The sequence below is a fragment of the Pteronotus mesoamericanus genome, unplaced genomic scaffold (genome assembly GCF_021234165.1).
Source record: "Pteronotus mesoamericanus isolate MK-2021 breed Mesoamerican mustached bat unplaced genomic scaffold, CSHL_Meso_final contig_25, whole genome shotgun sequence".
NCBI lineage: Eukaryota > Metazoa > Chordata > Mammalia > Chiroptera > Mormoopidae > Pteronotus > Pteronotus mesoamericanus.
In genome coordinates, this window is record NW_026555105.1 from 38591791 (window position 1) to 38609844 (window position 18054).

An 18054-nucleotide genomic window follows, 5' to 3' on the forward strand; every position below is an offset into this window, starting at 1 on the left:
AAATCCCTTCTCCATGAAATTTATGTGAAATAACATTTCTCTGAGATTTTAGCAGTTTGTTTTATGTCATGTAACTATTATAGTGTTCTGACTACTTCAATAGTTAACTTTTTCAAAGGCAAATTGATCACAAGTTGAGGGTATCTACTTCTTTAAATGTGTCAGCAATGTCAAATTTCATTTTTCATCAAGAAAAATATCATATATTATATTGTATTATATGTACACTATATATCTTCATACATATTATATGTGTATATTATCATTTATAAATAGCTGTAGAGAGAGATTTGCTATACATATCTATAAACAATTTTATCATAACAGCCTACCAAGGAGTCAGATTTCTAAAAGATTATCGCTCAGCATTTGAATAAAGGAGAATGTTTTCCTCTGTTTTGGAAGTATAAGGGTTTTTGTTGCTTGTTTGTTTGTTCATTTTTGCATTATGCCACTGTGAAACTAAGTGAAATTATAAGAAGGAAACTGAAGCTGCATATTTAATAGAAAACTGCAAAATGTACTCCAGAAACAAAAACAAAAAACTAATCAAGATGAAATTCCACCTGGGAGGGATTCCTAGAACTGTAGTGGTAAAATAGACCCTCTGGCTTTAATTTATGGAGAAGTTTGCCAGCAGATGGCCTTTTGTAACTGGCACCATCTGTATTATTGATTAATGAGGTCAAGGGCAGAATTACTCACTGTTGGTTTTCTCCCAGGACCCCTGTTCTGGTGTTTTCACCAGAATGTTTTGTCTTTCTCCCTTGCATCCATTTCACAATGTGCTAAGGAAGCACGGTCTTCTCATCAATGTCTCCCCACTCTGGGTTGGATGACACCTGCCAACACATGCCAAAGAGCCTCCATTTTAATGCAAAGGTGCTAACATGTTCCTCTCATCCAGTAAGTATGTTCTGGGTCTGAGTCACTTGGTTGCTAGTCTCCATCTCAAGAGAGTAGACCCTTTACTGAGAAGCAAAGGGAATTACTTAGCCCCCAAACAACAGTGTATTCATTTGTGGAGAAAAAAATTAAATCGCCAAACAGTGACCTATATAGGTGTTGCAATGGTGTTTTTTTTAAAAACTAAACTAGCTAAACAGTGTAGTTTCAGATTCAAGTGACTCTCTCTTACAATATGTCCATACCATAACCATATTCACATTCCTATTTATTGTCATTATGGAAACTCATTTCTGCTTTGATTGCTTGACTTGAATCTCTTTAAAGCAGTATATTTTCAAATTGAGCTGTAGTCCTGCAACTATTTTCTCCTTTGGCTACCATCTCCAACACACCTAACAGCTTAAAGTCATGGAAAAATGAAAATCTCCAGAAGGTCTTCATAAATGGGTGTCTGCTTTTCATCTTTGTCTTCAGTGAGGCACTGTAGCATAGTGTGTAGAGACAGGAGCTTGAGACTCAAGCTTTCTGGATTCAGATCTCAGTCTCTCCCCACTGCTAGTTGTACGATCTTGGTCAACTCCCTCAGTTGCTGGCCAATGAGGGTGACAGTGCCCATCTTATTAGATTGCTGTAGGATTCAATGAGATAACTTTCCTGAATCCCCTTATTTTCAGGAGGTATCAGATAAGTATTTGCTGTTGTGAACAATTAAAGCAACAGTGGATGCACACTCAGGGATGCCAGTGCAGAGGGAGTGGGGCACTACTTGGCATATGTGAGTCTGCATCACTCAGAGAGGGTGCAGAACTTAGCAAGGTACAACTGTATGCATATATAAGGCTCTCACAGGATCAGATGGGCAAGGAAGTAGAAGCACACCACATTGCCCTACCTGGAACCTACTCCTTCAGGCCAGGTGACACTCCAGGCACTCCAGGCATGCAACTGCTCCAACTACAGCCAACCTACCAAAACTACCCAACACAGTACACGGAGACCACTTTTTCAAAACTAGCTATTCCATCTAACTCATATAAACAAATGTGGAAGTCAGACAAAATGGGGAAACAAAATAATATGCCCCAAATAAAGGAAAAGGCAAAAAAAACCCTGGAGAAAAGCCCTAATGAAATGGAAAATAAGTAAATCATCTGATAACAATTCAAAGAAGCAGCCATAAGTATGCTCAACAAACTTGAGAGTAGAATAGAGAAAATCAGAAAGCACTTCACAAAAGAGAAAGTATAATAAAGAACCAATCAGAGATGAAGAGTATAATAACTGAAAGGAAAAATACACTAGAAGGAATAGACAGCAGATTACTTAATGCAGAAGAATGAATTAAAGACCTGTAATACAGAATAGTGGAAATCACCAAATCACAACAGAAAAATAAAAAATAATTTTAAAAAATGAGGATAGTATAAGAATCTCTGGGACAACATCAAGTATCCTAACACTTGTATCATAGGGATTCCAGAAAGAGAAAAGAGATTTAAAAAGGCAGAAAGAATATTTGAAGAAATAATGACTGAAAACTTTCCTAATCTGGGGAAGGAAACAAACATCCAGGTTTACTTCAGGAAGCACAGAGAGTTCCAAACATGATGAACCCAAGGAGAGCCACACCAAGACATATTGTCATTAAAATGGCAAAAGTTAAAGGTAAACAGACAATCCTGAAGGCAGCAAAAATTAAGCAAATCATACACAAGAGAAACCCCATAAGGCTATCCATTGATTTCTCAGAAGCAACTTGACTGGACAGGAGATGACAGGAAGTATTTAAAGGGCTGGAAGAAACGAATATACAACCTAGGATGCTATATCCAACAAGGTTATAATTCAGAATTAAAAGAGAGATAAAGATTTTCCCTGATGAGCAAAAAGTTAAGGAGTGTACAACCACTAAGCTAGACTTACAAGAAGTGTTAAAGGGTCTTTATGCAGAAAAGAAAGGTCCATAACCAGAAATAAAAAATACAGGACAGAAATATTTTTGTTGTGGTGAATGCTGGTCAAGGAAAGGTAAGGAAGAGGTAGATATGAGGTAATGATCACAGCTCTCGCTTTAGAGACCACAGAAGCATCAACAATGTTTTAGTTCCCTCTCGAGCAGCAATTTTCAACCACACTGCTGTGCCACAAGAACTTTTAAAACATGCAATACCTATTTAGTCAGGGGCACTTACCTCTTTTCCTTTAGGGTGTAAAATTAAAAAATGACAACAGCCAATACAGCAATTGCTGTCCAGTGTGAATATATCAAAATTATACATATTGTTTTGTCAGATGCTGTGCTGCAGAATTTTAGTAATTAGTCTATGTATGCCATGAGGTGAAAAAGGTTGAAAATCACTATTCCAGAGTTGTGGGAAAAAATTGCTCTCTGGTTTGATGCTTTCTTTCTTGTCCTCCAGTTCATTGGTTCTATAGGGAAAAAAAAAAGTCGGTATTGCTAAGTTTAGGCTCCGAATCTGGAGCTGATACTTGATGACAGTGCAAACATGGAAAACTCTTCTATTTATAAAGTGATAAAATATATCACTATCCACCCATATTTGACATTTTAGGCCTAGTGCAAAGCGTTATTTCTTGCAGCAGTAAATCTAAGTAAAAAACTTGTGTTACACTTTCCTTTTACTTTAGTTTTTATTTTTATTAAAGTTATACATGCACAGAGCTTAAAGAGGCCATCGGTTCTAGAAGGTTTATTATGAAACACAGCCATCTTCCAGTCCCAGCAGCACCAGCTTCCCACTTTTTTGAGGCAACTACACTAGTTGATTGTTCTTGATACTCACTCCGAATCTCTTAAATAACAGGCTTAGATGGCAGTTAACATGATTTTTTTATTTTTAAACATTTTCCAATGACCTCACAGTATGGAAGAAGAGGGTTTAGGTCTACTTTAGCCCCACCTACCCCTTCTGTCAAGTCCCCCATTCTGCCCAACTAGTTATATCATAAATTTGGTTAGATAGTAATCTATGTTTAGTTTATCATAACTCTGGGACCACACTGTTCATACATACATAATAATTCTTCTTTTCTTGCACAACTCTGTGTTTTCCCTGTGGTTTATAATTACCTTTTTTGTTTCTTGTTCATTTGCTTAGTTTTCAGTGTTCTGTTTCCAGAGCTCTCTAATCTCCTTCCAATGGATTCAGAATTATTAGATATTCCATTAATTTTGTGCTTTCAGCATCATTATTCTGAATCCTCTGGCCTATAATCTGGCTATGTTATTCCCTAAACCTGCTGTACAAGTTTTATTTTGGAATCTCCTTTTACTGTCTTTTTAAGATCTTCACTATTCTGGAACTTTTCCTCACTTATTATTATAGATTATTATTATTTGAGGTAATGTTTTATTGTGACACACATATATAACAAGTGATTTACTCCCTTATTTTAGTAGAGCACATCTCCTAGTAGCTTTTTGAAAAGGGATGCATGGAAAGCAGCCCATTTTTTAATTAGGTTATTTGTTTTATTTGGTGTTGAGTTTTGTAGGTACTTATAAATTTTGGATATTGACCCCTTATCAGATGTATCATCAAATATGTTCTCCCATGATGTGGGTTGTCTTTTTATTTTGTTGATGATTTCCTTTTCTGTGCAAAAACTTTTTAGTTTGATGAAGTCCCATTTTATATATATGTATATGTGTATTACTGATTATGCTATTACAGTTGTCCCACTTTTTTCTCCCCTTTATTCCCCTCCACTCTGCACCCCCTCTTCCACCAGCATTACCCATCTCCCCAGCCGCTTAGTTCATGTCCATGGATCATACATATAAGTTCTTTGGCTTCTCCATCTCCTCTACTTTTCTTAACTTCCACCTGTCTATTTTGTACCCATTATTTATGCTTCTTATTCCCTGTACCTTTTCCCCCATTATCCCCCTTCCTTCTCCCCTCTGATCTCCATTTCTGGGATTCTGTTCCTGTTCTAGTTGTTTGTTTTTGTTTTTGTTTCTTTTTGGATTCAGTTGTCGATAGTTGGGAGATTGTTGTCATTTCACTGTTCTTAGTTTTTGATCTTTTCTTATTTTTCTTAGTTAAGCCCCTTTAACATTTCCTATAATAAGGGCTTGATGATGATGAACTACTTTAACTTTACCTTATTTGGGAAGCAGTTTTTCTGCCCTTCAATTCTAAATGATATCTTTGCTGGATAGAGTAATCTTGGATTTAGGTCCTTGGCTTTCATGATTTTGAATGGTTCTTTCCAGCCCTTCCTTGCCTGTAGAGTTTCCTTTGAGAAATCAGATGATAGTCTTATGAACTCCTTTGTAGGTAACTGTCTCCTTTTCTCTTCCTGTTTTTAAGATTCTCTCCTTAATTCTCAGATATCCCACACAGCAATGTTTTCTCCAATATGTCTCCTAGAGCAAGGGACATAAAGGAAAGAATAAACAAATTGGACTTCATCAAAATAAGAAGCTTCTGCATGGCTAAAGAAAACATCAGCAAAATGAAAATGGAGCCAACCGTATGGGAAAATATATTTGCCAATGATACTTCAGACAGGGTTTTGATCTCCAAAATATATAAAGAACTCACACGTCTCCACTCCAGGAAAACAAACAATCCAACTGAAAAATGAGCAAAGGACTTGAACGGACAATTCTCTAAGGAAGACATACAAAGGGCCCAGACACATATGAAAGGATGCTCATCATCACTAGTCACCAGATAAATACAAATTAAAACCACAATGAGATATCACTTCACACCAGTTAGAATGGCCATCATAAATAAATCAACAAATAATGGGTGCTGGCGAGGTTGTGGAGAAAAGGGAACCCTAGTACACTGTTGGTGGGAATGCAGATTGGTGCAGCCACTGTGGAAAACAGTGTGGAATTTCCTCAAAAAGCTAAAAATGGAACTGCCTTTTGACCCAGTGATTCCCCTGCTGGGACTATACCCTAAGAATCCCAAAACACCAATTCAAAAGAACCTATGAACCCCAATGTTCATAGCAGTGTTATTTACAATAGTCAAGTGCTAGAAGCAACCTAAGTGCCCATCAGTAAATGAGTGGATCAAAAACTATAGTACATTTACACAATGGAGTACTACACAGCAGAAAGAAAGAAAAAGCTACTACCCTTCACGATCACATGGATGGAACTGGAGAGCATTATGCTAAGTGAAATAAGCCAGGCAGTGAAAGACAAATACCATATGATCTCACTTATAAGTGGAACCTAACCAGCAAAGCAAGCAGGCAAGGAGAATATGGCTAGCAACATTGAAAGAAAGAAGAAACTGACAAGGACAGGAGGGAGGGAGGGAGGGAGGGAGGGAGGGAGGGAGGGAGGGAGGGAGGGAGGAGGGGAAAGGGAAAGGGAAGGGTCAGATCAAGGAACAGGTGTGAAGGACAAGGTGGGGAAGGATTGAGGTGGGGAGGTGAGGGTGGGTGGGGCAAGGGAGAGTGGTGACAGGTAAATGGAGACAAATGCATTAGAACAATTAAAAAAAAAGATTCTCTCCTTATCTTTAATCTTGGGTAATGCAATTATGATGTGCCTCAGTGTGTGCTTCCTTGGGTCCAACTTCTTTGGGACTCTCTGAGCTTCCTGGACTTCCTGGAAGTCTATTTTTTTCACCAGATTGGGGAAGTTGTCCTTCATTATTTTTTCAAATAAGTTTTCAATTCTTGCTCTTCTTCTTCTCCTCCTGGCACCCCTATGACTCAGATGTTGGAACATTTAAAGTTGTCCCATGGGTTCCTAAGCTTCTCCTCGTTTTTTCGAATTCTTGTTTCTTCATTCTGTTCTGGTTGAGTGTTTATTTCTTTCTTCTGTTCCAAATCATTGATTTGAGTCCCAGTTTTCTTCCCTTTACAGTTGGTCCCCTATACATTTTTTCTTTATTTCACTTTGCGTAACCTTCACTTTTTCCTCTATTTTGCAACCATACTCAACCATTTCTGTGAGCATCCCAATTACCAGATTTTTGAACTGTGCATATGATAGGTTGGCTCTCTTTTCATCACTTAGTTCTATTTTTGGAGCTTTGATCTGTTCTTTCATTTGGGCCATATTTCTTTGTCTCAGCAAACCTGTTATGTTGGAAGCAGCAGAGCCTTGGGTATTCACCAGGGCGCAGCAACCCAGGTCACTGCATTGTAACACTGTATGTGGGGGATAGGTCCGCAAGGGAACAGTGCTGTTTCCTCAGCTTTCAGTCACTTCCGCTGCTATCCAAAAGCAAATTGAGCCCTTCTAGTGATGATCCCCAATCAGTGGGTTTCCATACATTCTAGGACCCTGTGAGTCTCTCCAATGAACTCTCCTGTGAGGCTGGGAGTTTCTCCCACTGCCGCATCCCCCACAGGATTTTACAGCACAAGTTCTGAGGCTTTCTTTTCCTGCACTGGAAACTTGGATTGCGTGGTCTGACTCACTCCCCAGCTGTGAGACCACCAGGTCTGCCAGCCACTGACTTGCCATGCATTCTCTCTGCACTAGCTGCCTGTCTCTGCCCCTCCTACCAGTCCGGATGACTATTTCTTCTTCAACTCCTCAGCTGTCAGTCTTCCTACAGTTTAATTTTCTGGCAGTTCTGGTTATTTTTTGTTTTTCAATTTGTTGTTGTCCTTTTGGTTGTGCCAGGAGGTAAAATGTGTCTACCTACACCTCCATCTTGGCCGGAAGTTCAGGTTTATGTCTTTTTTAAATCCTCTTATTATTATATTGTTATGATATAATGAAGGACAAAGGTAATAGTTTGTGTTCAACCTGCTATCTTCAACTAAAAGCCCCCGTGATTTTTAAAGAAATTCAGAATTGATATTTGCCACATGCTTCAAGTCCATTTGCCTAATTACAATAAATTGAGTAAATATTCACAAGCTTTTGTGACCTGCAGGAAAATGAACAATCTGGTCTAATTTAATCTATTCTGTAGCTGGTAAATGAGCTGACAATACAAGGACAGAATGATAAAAGGGTAAGAAAATGTTTTGTATTTGTTCTGAAGTGATTTTTTTAGAACCAGTTCTCTTCTTGACAGCCCCATCATCTATAGTTTAGGTCTGCAAATAGGAAACTTAATAAGGCAAAATTAGCAACAGAAAATACATAAATGTCCATATCACAAATGGAAGAATGTGTTAATGAAAAGAGACTGGACTCATTATTCATTTATGGTTCTATTTAAGTCATATCTTTCATGTTACTTGAATCCAGAAAGCCTCCTCTGGTTTAACTTTGCCTGATTGTTCTTTATAGATTGACACAGCAGTCAGGGAGAAGAAAGGCACCAAAGGTTGCCTTGTCCCTCGATCCCTTTTTCTTGTTGTCTTTGGTTCAGTGTGGTGCCTGCCATTGGTCCAGCTGAGTGTTGACATTTGCTTTGTTTGTTTTCACTTACCTCCCCAAGTGCAAAGGCAGCCAGACATGTCCTGTGGCCATGGGGTAGTTGACACTTTCCTAGGGAGGCAGGAATAAGTTGTGAGTGATATCCCAGGAAGCACCTCTGATGTAGCATTGCGGACTCTCCTGTTTCTTTGTGAGGGTCTGCCAACATGGACCTACTCTGCAAAGCAAAGAAAGCATGCTAGATATTCCTGAAAAGGAGATTTTGAAGACCATAACAAGGAGAAATGACTCTTCTTTCAGAATAAGGATCTTACTCTGGCATCCCTGGCTCCCTACCCTCCCCCACACTCTCCTCTGTGCAATGCCCATCCCTGGCCCTTTTGCCTTCCTTTTTCATGCCCAGAGGCCTCCTTCCCTACAGGAAGTCTGGACACAGCTGCCAAGGCTGCCTTAGCCTCCAGCAATACGCTTATCAGCATAGGCTCAGCAGAGCTATCATATCTATAAAGAGACACCTTCTAACTGCCTAAGAACAACATTTTCTCCAAATCAGTATGCAAATTGAGCTTTAAAAAAATCTGATTAAACCAGGGTCAAGTGCCAACTAGGCCAAACATATGACAGAGATGAGAAAAGAGGGCCAGGATGGGAATGCCAGTTTGGCTTGCGCATGCCCCGGCTGAAGGGTGGCTCTGGGCCTTCATTCCATACAGGAGCATGAGTTGTGGTAGCCATTAGGGTGTTGACAAGGATACAGGATAAGATTGCTTATCCCATCCCCTTATGGGATGTTAGGGATGCTTAGGCTGACCCATTCCCAGGAGACATGGGACTCCTCTGACACATCACTGTGCACCAAAGGTCCCCCTTGGTATTCTTGAACCTTCTTCAAGCTGCCCTTGGTCTTCCTGAACCTTTCAGACTCCATCCATCCTCCTCTCTCTCCTTTACAGGGTCAGAGCCAAATCACATGGGGAGACACTCCCAGCTTACCCGACTCCTTCCCCATTTTCTCTCATGGCCTTCTCCCACTAATAAAACTATTGCAGATTTAATCCCATCTTGGCCACTGTTTCTCAGAAGGTCCAGACTAACATGCCTCAAAATTTCAATAAATTCATATTGACTGGCAGATTGACTGGTCCAGGACAGGAGACAGAAATACTAGGCTGTGTTTCAGGTTCATCACTGGCTGAAGCCACCAGGAGCTATGTTTTCTCCTTTTACACAGTCAGATGTCCTACCTCTTACTGTCTTTTCCCCCTTTTCCTTCAGGTTGTAGCTCTTTCCTCCTGGTGTCTGCTGAGGGATTCGATTTACTACACGCTGTCTGTGGTCGCACTCATCGTGGTAAGTGTGTGATGGATACCTCACCTGAGTTCCCTCATATTGAACTCCCAATCATCCTTCCCACCACTCGGCGTTAGGCGTGTGCAGCTCCTCTGCATGGAGCAGGTTCAAGGTGCCTGGTGATAAATGAGTGACGTGATGTCTACTCATAGAGGCAGTCTTTCTTTCTTCCAGCTACTTTGATCACTCATCACCCCAGCCTAATGGCTTGGTGCTCAGAATAGGAGTGTTAACTGCTTATCTGGTTCCATCAGAGCCCCTGCTGTTGTTCTGTGATCCCACTGACCACCTCTCACTTTCCTCATAGGACTGTGACTCCCCTCATCATCAGTATCCCTGGATTTGGACTTCTCCCTCTCACTCTGTTTGCTCTCCCAGAACAGCCGTGTCCTTCCTATAGCACCCATTGTCATTGCCACATTTGTACAGACACCCTCACGCTCTGTTCTTAGCACTGAGGTCCAGTCATGGTTTAACAACTCTCTACTAAACATCTTCATGTCCCAAACTCAACATGTCTCTTAACTTAGGACAATTCTCCAAAACTAGCTCTCTTTCTATATTTCAACCCCCATTCCTATCCTGCCACCCAATCTGGGAATGATTAAACTGATCTTTCCTCCAACTGCCACTATATCCATTTGGCTTAACTGTCCTGTGGATGTTTATCTCACAAAAATCTCCACAGTGTGTCCCTCTTTAGCCATTTTAGTTGAAGCTTTTTACATCTCTGGTCTGAACTGTCACAGCTCATCCCAGGTCAATGTTGCAATGAATAGTATCACTGACACTGCCCCTCCCCTATCCCTCCCTACCCCCCAACTCCAGTCAGTGCTCAGAGTGCTCCAAGTAGTGTCTCTACAGAGAACACCTGGTAAACAGCAGTCTCTTGTTTAAACAGTTAGTGGCTCTAGGTCACCTATGGGGACTAACCAAACCCCTTAGCTTGGCAACCAAGCTATCCAGGAGAAGGGCAGCAAATCGGAAAGAACTGAAATGAGAAATGAGATTTGGGAGATCTGACCTCTAATTCTGCTGCACCCCATCCCAGCCCCCACCTAATGAGCTCTAGTGGCCACAGAGAAATCAGTCTCTCCAGGTCTTAGTTTTCTTGCCTACAGGTCACAGCAAAGATCTTGGGTTAAAGCAACAACCCCTTCATTCCAGGGCCATTGATAATTGGGAGGGTGAGAACCACCCCAAGGAGTGGAGGGTTCAGAGACCTCATGTTGGACCTGAGGATGCTATTTAGCTCCTGGGTAGTAAACTTAAGGACACATTTGACTCTGAGTTCTTATTCTCAACTATTACCTGTGGAAAAGATATGATCACCCCAAATCTAGAAGGCTCCGTTCACGGAACTGAGATCTCTCAAACACTGCAGCATTGTCAGCAGTACACTGTGCTCTTCCACCTGTAGGGTATTTTAAGATAATTTCTGAAAGTTAGTTTTTTAGAGAGACATGGTTAGGGGTTAGGGTCATGAATGCAGCTCTCTACTTTTGCTGAACTCCAGAAACAGATGATCATTCTCAGAAAAACAAGGTGATGAGACAGCACAGCCCCGGCCAGCACGGTCCAGAGCACAGATGTGGCAATGTCCACTCCCAGTAGCAGGTTTGCCAGTGTCAGCTTCCTTCTCAGTTTTCAGCATAGACACCTCCTGGTCTGTGTGGGAAATAACTTGTCTTGTGTGAAATTCATCTGGACACGTCCAAGATGAAACAGCTGTACTTGTTGCTAATGACATGTGAGAAAGAGAAGCGGGTTTGCGTCTTCAGGCTGCAGGTGCCACTCGCCCAAGCAGAGCCTTTGGGCAAAGCCATCTTCTAGCCCCACCTGCACGGGCAAATCTCAGAGCTGAGCAGACTGAACACTCAGGGAGCCAGCAGCTCTGTGTTTCCCTCAGATGGCAGCACTGCAATTCTTTGCAGTTACTTGAAGGTGACCTGTGTTTAAAGATCAGATGTCAAAGCTAGATTTTGTGATTTTGAGAAAAATCACATTTTTCCACTGTTATGAAGTAATGGAAAAGGTAAAGTTTGGGTTCTTGGGGCTTGGTTCTTTTTACTTTAATTGGTGTTCCTCCAACTTCAGTATGCACTGGAAATGCCCTGAAAGCTTATTTAAAATGCATAACCAGAGATTTTAATTCAGTAGATTCTAGGATAGAACCCAGGGATTTGCATTTTACTCAGGATCTCCACCTCTTTCCATAATTCTGTTGCCCACAGCACCATACTACACTTTGAGAAACTGAACTTCAAATACTGTTGGGCACCATTTCCTCTGGGTAGCCCTCTGATGCATGACAGAGATCATTTCTAGAATAAATTTTGAGGTTCTCAAAAGCAAGACATAGTGGCAGCTTGGTTGTCTGAATTTCTGACAGCTGTTCATTCATGGGGCCATTTTCACATGAAACTTAAAACCAGCATGAAGAGTAAAATGGTCTTCTACCCAGAAGACTCAGCACTTAGTGTCTCTTTACAATAGAGTTTTCTCAGTGCTCCCAAATCTGTTCCATGCCCCAGGACTAAGCTGCATCTTTTTGTTTAGATTTCCTATTCCCCTTTTCCTATGTTCCCCTAATGTCGTGGTAACAAAATCACTTTCCTTCTCGTCTTCCTTATATAATACTAAGCTTCTCTACAGGACCATGTAATAGGCATTTAAAATTCCTGTATTTAAAAGCCTTTCCTTCTATCCACAAATAATTATCAAACATCTGAACAATTTATTTTAACTATTAGGGTTGTTTGTTTGTTTTTTTACCCTCTTCCCCTTTTTGTGATTCTGAAATGTTCAGAAGACTGAACTGCCAATCCCCTGAGGTGATAAAATGAAGAGCTCATTCACCCAGAGGAAAAGTCTGGACTAAATGAGACCAGATGCCACTTTTATATACACCCCTGGGAGCCGTCCTTCAGACTCAGCAGAGGAGCCAGGAGGACAATCCACAGGGCCTGAGGATCCAAAAAATAAGGAAAGATAACTTCTCCAGAGAGGCTCATGACCACTGGGGCAGGGGAGTGCTAATATTAGAGTCATTATTACCTGAATTCTGAAACAGCTAAATTGTAAGTTTATGCAGAATGGACCTGGCCAAAAAGGAAAACCACTAGAGCAAAACAACTGTGTACATTCTGAAACCAACAAGAGCTTAACAGTTAACTTAGAGGCAAGGGACTCAGTTCACTTTGGTCTTTGGGTTTCACCCACCCTTTGCTCTGTGCTATTTTCTATGTGTTTGTTTTCATTTGTAGGGAGGAAGCAGAAGAAATTAAGAATATATTATTATCTAAAGCAGCCATAATTTCATGAATGTACAGTGTGTGTGTCTCAGAGCCTTTCCCCAGCCCCATCAAGTATCCTCTTTACCCTGGTAATATTTTCTGCAGTGAAGCCTCAGGCTCTGGAAAAGCAGGATGTGGCAGGGATGTGGCCCCATGACCTCTACAAGTGTCACCTTTTTAGACCTGGGAGCATTCTGGGCTCTTTGGAAGTTGCCCGTGTGTGCATCTACCCAATAGTGTCCAAATCCTTACAGTCCCTCCTGCTGCTTCTCTCCCTCCCCCAGTAGTTACCTCCAATAACTTCCACCACAGACAGCTCCAGCCTCCCAGTCCTATCCTTGCTCAAAATTCCAGGAAGCCCCACAGTCTCTTTTATTGAAATGTTACTGTAATTTACATAATCGTGTAATTTGCATAAATGCAAATGATTCATTAGATCCTCAGTCTAACAGCTACCCTAAAATGAACACTTTATTTTTACCCTTCATTTCTATTTGAGATTGGGGATGTGAGCCTCAAGCGAAGGGAAACCTCCTATGGCGCAGATAGGCCTGAGGGTCTGGGGTAACAGATTGGCTCACAGACCCAGTTTCAGGAGTGTTGTCCACCTAGAGAGGGTCTTTGGGAGGCCCCCAGGGCACCCTGAGCACTAGCACAGCAGTGAGGCTCATTGGAGGTGACACTGCCCCCTCTGTCTCTCTGGAGGACCCATTGCATTCTTCCCTCTGGAGGGGATTCTATGGGAACAAAGAGAGAGGACTCAAGTGATCCAGCTTCCAGACATGGCCTAGGCAGCACTGTGCAGTACAGCAGCCACTGGGCACATGTGGGAACTTAGTTCTCAAAATGCAGCTAGTGAGACCATGAGACTAAAATTTTGATTTAATTAATTTAAATTTGTATAGCCACATGTGGCTAGTGCCTATCATATTAGATAGCACAGTTATAGAGAGCAAATTCATCCACATAAAATAGACCTACATTCTCACAGCATCTATAGGTTTTAATAAGCATAGCCTCAATACTTAATACAGGGCTGAGTGTTATGTGGAACCTGTCAATGATTTTCCAGTTCAGTACTCATGGCTATACAAGCTAGCTATTGCAGGAGCCCAATTTTACCAATGGCAAAACTGAGGCTCCAGAAATTCAGGGATTTGCCAAAGGTCAGGTTTTCCAGAGCAGGTATCTAAGATGATACATCTACACCACCCTGGCAAAGAATTCGGATTTTCCCTCCAATAAAATCTGCCTCTTTCTGTTTTTGAAATCATCCTGATTTTACCTCATCTACCATGCAATATCCACCATTAGAGAGGACTATCTGCTGCACTTAACTCTACATTTAGGCTGATGGGAAGAGCTTCCACCACCCTTCTCCTGGAAATCTTTCCTAATATTAAATAACCCAGAAATCTTCTTATCTTGCCCTTTCTTTGAAAGAAAAGACATCTTAGAGTCATGTTGGTGACTGTCCTTAACCCCCCCGCTGGTGTCCATGTCTCTGCCTCTCTGGCTCATCACCCTCTTACTCTCGTGAAGCCCCACCACCATCAAGTCTGCCTGCTAAGACATCCTAATGTTGCAACTCCTGTTTAACTTCAAGTGTAAACCATATTGGTGTGGAGCAGCAACTGTCCAGTATATCCCATCTGATTTCTCCCCAGATGGAATCACCATGGATTAAGCTATCTGCGCTTCTGGTCGCCGAAGCTGAGGAACTCAGGACTCCATTTGGGCACATCTGAGGGAATCTACACATAGTCGAGTAGGAGTTGGTGGGGAGTTGGTGTCCATTTTCAGCAAGGGAGGGGAGATTGCCAAGGTTTCAGTCTCCTGAAAGAAAATGATGGCATTGATTTTCTATCATTTCCACTGCTTACAATTCTAGCAGTGCCAGTGATTATAATATAAGGTAAGAAATCTTAGCTTCAGTAATGTGGCCAGTTCCATGACTACAGCTTACAGTAAGCAATCCCAGGGATTGACATGCATTGCAGAGACAGCTACTTGCCTTCCTGCACAGAGCCCAGCTGGCCTCTCCACTCCTGCCCACATACCCGGGCGAATCCAGTCTCATCTTCTCCCCACTATTCCATCTTAAATGTGCCACTCCCTTAGCAGACCCCTGGGTTGTTCTGACATCCACAGATCCACCTGCCGATGTCAGCCTATCTCTCTTGGAAGGATTCTAGAACAGACACCAGGACTGAAAAGCTGGTTTCCATGGTACCCAGTCCTTTCTCTGAAGCTTGAAGGAAGAGAGTGTTTCTTCAAATTCACTCCTTTGTGTTCCCATTTAGTTCATCTGTGGAATACATGCAAAGCTCCAGGCAAAGCCAAAAGTAGCTTTGGATGAACCACTGGTCAGTCAAAGAGCAGGTCCTTTGACCAACCATGTGCAGCAAAGCTGGGACTCCCCTTCCCCCGCGCCCCCGCCATATCAGTTGGCACTACCCACATGTGGTCACTGGAGGGTAGGCTCAGTTCCAGACTCCCAAACTCAACCAGCAGAACAAAAAGGACTTCTTTCCCAAGGCTGGTTTCCAAAAATCCAACTGGGAAAATTGTGGTTCAGTTCTGAAGGAAACCCAGCAGGTCCCTCAACTTCAACACATCCTGGGGATTGAGTGTTGGCATAAGCTGAGGGAACCACCTGTCCCCAAGTTAGAACCAGGCAGGAGCTGCCTCCAGAACCTCCCCTTGCCCTGTGACAGCAGTGGGTTAGCTAAAGGCTCCTTCGGGAGGCTGTCTGTCTTAAAGTGTTTGCCCTCCTTCCGCAAGATTTAATGGAACTGCAAAATGCAGTTGGACTGACTTCATTTCAACCTTGCTGCCTTAGCAGAAAGACAGACCTGAGAGCTGTGACATGCGCGCCATCTAGTGGTTACTCGGTGGAACTGGGGCAAGGTTTCTTGTTTCAGGCAGGATTTAAAAATGATTTCGTGTGGTCTCTTACCCCAGTAATACGGCTGCAAGGGACGTGGAAAGTTGTTTTGTCTTATTTTACTCACAGGTAGAGCATGAAGGTACAAAAGGACATTCAATAGTTGTCTTAAAAGAATTAAATAAAGTAAAAATCTCTAAGGAATAACAAATCCATTCCTTCTAACCATCAGCAACATCGAGTCTCCTGTCCATGTCATTCTAAGATTTTCAGACAGGCTGATTACAACACTTCCTAAGGATATACTCCCCTGAAGAAACGTCCTGTGAATAGTGCCAATTTCCTTATTTGCAGTCTTCCAAGGGACAATCAACAGGTCAGCCTCCTCTAACCAACGCCACTGGATGCTCAGAGGCAGCTCATAACATGCTCTCCACCTCCTGTCTCACCATGAACAAGCTGACTTCCACTTAGAAAAGGCCTGGTTTCTGGTCCCTTTTATCCATTTTATTGTTCTTTTGTAGGCCCCTCAGTTTTGTTTTGTTTTTTTTACTAAGTCCTCTTAAAGTAATGGGATAAAATCTAGATTATATTTGCTTATTAGCCACAGGGTAGCTAAGGCCTCCTGGCTCTGAGTGGTCAGGGGTAAGACATCACTGTATCAGTCATTTGAAGCTTTCTAGATCATCAATATTTGTTAGTGCTCTGGTGAGAACTTCTGCATTTCTCTTTCTCTATCCACCTCCTTGAACCATATTCCAACCCTGAACTGTCCCAGCCATAGGTATCACCTGTACTTCAGACCACAGCATTCTGTCCTTAATTGTGTATCTTGTCCAGTGTTGTTCAAATTTGCCCCACTATTGCTCTGATTTATTGTGCTCCCTGTAAATTCTATTCTCAGTTTGGGGTCCTTTGTACAATTAAGCCCATTCAGATTTTTCTTTTATTTATATGATTATTAAAATAATAGCTAAAGAGGTATTGACCTGTGCCCCCACATGTCAGATCCCACATAGTAACGGCTTTCTAAAAGCCACTTTCATATTATAGAGTATCACCTGCCTTCCCTGACAGGCAAAAATTAAATTGGTGTTCTAATAAACTCTTTACCAGCCTCTTGTGCTCTCTTAAGGGGCTATGAATTGATTTTTTCAGCCCACTGCCCAAGATTAATATTAAATTAACTTCAATTAATAGGAAGCATTTTCCAACTTAAATTACTTGTTCTGTTCCATGATTTCTTGACAAAAAAAAAAAAATCTCTTCAGGCTAGTGATTATACAAAAGCGGCTATGAATGCCTTCCAGGGAGTGAATTCCATACCATCCAGCCTGGGTCATGAAATTGCTTCTTTCATTTCCTTAATCCTCTTCCCATTCGAGTTTAACATTTTCATCCAAATGTCAGTTTATTGACTCTGATAACAACAAGAGTCACTAGCCTGATAAAGCCAACATCTTTTTCCATATCTCTAAGCAAGTTACAAATAAGTGTACTCCTTTCTCCTCATCCCTCCATCAACACCTTCGGGATCCTTGGAGGGAGGTCTTTTTAGTGCCCCTACCCTATGTGTTGCATGTCTTTGTGTTTCTTTCCCCTGTATCTCTCACAACTGATGGTTATTATCATCTCTGGGACTGAAGCCATGCCCACATCATTAGCTGAGTTTATCGTCTCCTTGTAGTAATGATGCTTTACACCCAGGCTGTCCTGCAAATTTCTACTTTAGAGTTCCCATTGGGCCACTGCCCCTAAACGAAAAACCCCTCAGACATGATCATACTCAAGGCAGTCATATCAGCGAATGTAAAAAGAAAGCTGTGACCAGCCCTCAGCTCCTGCTTGAATCAAATACAGGTGCACCCATTTAGTTTCAACAATGAGCTGTCTGGGCAAAGAAGTCATGTAGCAAACTCTATGATAAAAGCCAGGTCTGAATTCTAGAACTAACCCTGCAGCAAATTTAGCAACCCCAAGAAAATTTTCCATGTTCTCTGTGGCTGTTTTCCTGTATAAATCAAAAAACGTGAATTATACCAATTTGTTTGCCCAAAACTGAGAAATGATTTTAGATGATATATGGATGAGGGTTTAAATAAATTCAATCCTGTTGTGTATTCGCTTTGGATCTTAACTGATCAGGAGAAGTCTCCTTTTGATACTTGTGTGTCTTACACTGCTCGACCCTTGCTAACCTCCTTCTTTATAGATAGGCAGGCCTGTGGCCCAGGGCCTGGACAGCCCAGATTCTCAATCACTGTTGTTACTGC

At 41.7% G+C, this 18054-nt stretch overlaps 1 protein-coding gene across 1 annotated transcript in view; it reads left to right on the top strand.

Annotated features, from left to right (window-relative positions):
• The window catches only part of SLC24A3 (solute carrier family 24 member 3), a 545985-nt gene that overhangs the window by 476183 nt on the left and 51748 nt on the right, over positions 1 to 18054 (top strand). Inside the window, exon 7 of the mRNA XM_054574120.1 lies at positions 9524 to 9598. Coding sequence (XP_054430095.1) covers positions 9524 to 9598 — 75 coding nt within the window. The remainder of the gene's footprint in view (positions 1 to 9523; positions 9599 to 18054) is intronic.